At 34.7% G+C, this 2,111-nt stretch overlaps 1 protein-coding gene across 1 annotated transcript in view; it reads left to right on the top strand.

Moving 5' to 3' along the window:
- etfb (electron transfer flavoprotein beta subunit) overlaps nucleotides 1–2,111 on the top strand; it is a 9,046-nt gene that overhangs the window by 3,543 nt on the left and 3,392 nt on the right. The window contains exons 3-5 of the mRNA XM_015371863.1: nucleotides 168–326; nucleotides 437–499; nucleotides 1,652–1,810. Coding sequence (XP_015227349.1) covers nucleotides 168–326; nucleotides 437–499; nucleotides 1,652–1,810 — 381 coding nt within the window. The remainder of the gene's footprint in view (nucleotides 1–167; nucleotides 327–436; nucleotides 500–1,651; nucleotides 1,811–2,111) is intronic.

The raw sequence follows: 2,111 nt of genomic DNA, 5'->3' as shown, positions 1-2,111 counted from the left end.
TTTTTTTATATGCCTATATGACATTCTGGTTTCTTAATAGCTACGATCCTATTTTATAAAATATGGTTAAAAGGGAAATTTGCATTAATAACAAGATTTGATATATTGTGTGTGATAAAGTTGCAAGGACATAATTATTGAAAAGTAATTATGTCTCCTCTTCACAGGAGACCATTCGTACTGCTCTGGCCATGGGAGCTGACCGCGGCATTCATGTGGAAGTGAGTGGGAAAGATTATGAAAATCTTGGACCTCTGCAGGTTTCTAAAATCCTGGCTGCTTTGGCTAAGAAGGAGGAAGCTCAACTTATAATCCTTGGCAAACAGGTAAAAGAAGCAAATCAAAGTTCTACATTTATTTAAATAATGTTTGAACATGTACAGCTACCGGTACTTTGAGAGCAGGTTCATTTATCGTATGATTATTTCTTTCATAGGCCATCGATGATGACTGTAATCAGACTGGTCAGATGACAGCTGCTTTACTGGACTGGCCTCAGGTTTGTAACCAAGGAGATACATTTTAAACAAGACTGTCTCTATTATTGTGATAAAATAATACGGGGGGGCTCTGGCCGTGCTGATAACCAGGGGGGTTGCATGTTCACAGCGCCTTATCATGTTCAGAAGAGACTGGCTCTGGTCAGTAAGAGCTACAGCATTCCTGCTCCGATCAACACAGCTGGTCAAAGGCTGAAAGTGAATGGTGTAACATTCTGCTTGTTGTATTTTCTTTCCTTGTTGGATCATATCTTATTGCCATAATACTTGGACTGTAAACAAATCCAAAGATCGAACAAGATTATTTACAGTTATTTAGAAATTTTTATGTTAGATTACCCTAACTAGCAGAGGTTAATGTTTCTTACTCAAGTAGAAGTACAAATCATACTGTTTAAAAACACTTTTGTAGAAGTTAGAGTATAAACGTAAGATTTTTACTCAAGTAAAAGTGAAAAAATATCATTTTTAAAACTAAAGTACAAGATTAAAAGTAATGCAGGAAAAAATGTTAAGGACGGATGCTTTACTGCACTACCCCTTTTAAGGAAAGATTTTCTACAATTCTGGATGATAACTTCCTTAGACTTAATTTTCTTAGTTTTTATAAGTAATGGTAACGGTGTCAAATTTATCTTGAAAAACTATTTTTATTTTGGTATGTAGAGAATAACAAGTTGCTGCAGCACCAACTTAAACTTCAAAGAAATTGTCTGGGTAAAAAAAAATATTTTTATGGTTTTGGATTTTTGTTAAATACCAACAGGCCATAACAAAAACCACCTTAATGAAAGAAAATGAAGGAGTCTTTTTTTTTTTTTAATGTAAGGAGTAGAAATTAGAGATAACTTCAAAAAATGTAAGAAAGTTGTCTAAAAAATAATTAGTCTAGTAAAGTATAAATAGCCAAAGATTCTTCTTAAGTAAGGTAACAAAGTACTTCTACTCTGTTAATTGACACCTCTGCTAATTAGCAACTAGTTTTGTTCAAGTAATACTGTATTGTATGTAGTCTTGTAGTTCTATCTATTGACCAGCAGGTGGAACACAGTAAACAGCTTTTCTAGTTACAGGACTTTTTTTTTTTTTATTAAAACAGGTATCTCTGTTTTCAACATGCACTGTTTTTAATATTGTTACTCCTTCTTCAGGGTACCTTTGCATCAGAAGTGTCACTGGAAGAAAATCAGATTAAGGTGGTCAGAGAAATCGACGGTGGGCTGGAAACTATTAGGATCAACACACCGGCAGTGCTGACCGCAGACCTCCGACTCAACACCCCCAGATATGCCACCCTGCCTAATATTATGGTAGGTAGCAGGAAGTTGTGCTCACAAATGCAGAATCCCAAACCATGCAAAGACTGCCCACCACTTGTTGAGTAGTAAGATCATTTTAACATTACTAACATTTTATGTGATTGTCCAAGTTATTGTGGCACATAATGTAGAATTAAAACAACACACTGTATTTAACATTTTAACAAATTAAACCCTGAAAAATGTGCTATTCTTTTCCATTTAACTAATTCAGAACTGTATGTAATTTAATCTCGCTATAAATTCAGCTGTTTTCGTAAATATAGGGCATAGAGCGTGGAATCCTGAGGTT

The sequence above is a fragment of the Cyprinodon variegatus genome, unplaced genomic scaffold (assembly GCF_000732505.1).
Source record: "Cyprinodon variegatus isolate N-32 unplaced genomic scaffold, C_variegatus-1.0 Scaffold66, whole genome shotgun sequence".
Taxonomy (NCBI): Eukaryota; Metazoa; Chordata; class Actinopteri; order Cyprinodontiformes; family Cyprinodontidae; genus Cyprinodon; species Cyprinodon variegatus.
Note: the sequence above shows the minus strand (reverse complement) of the source record. Positions and strands in the feature narration are given on the sequence as shown.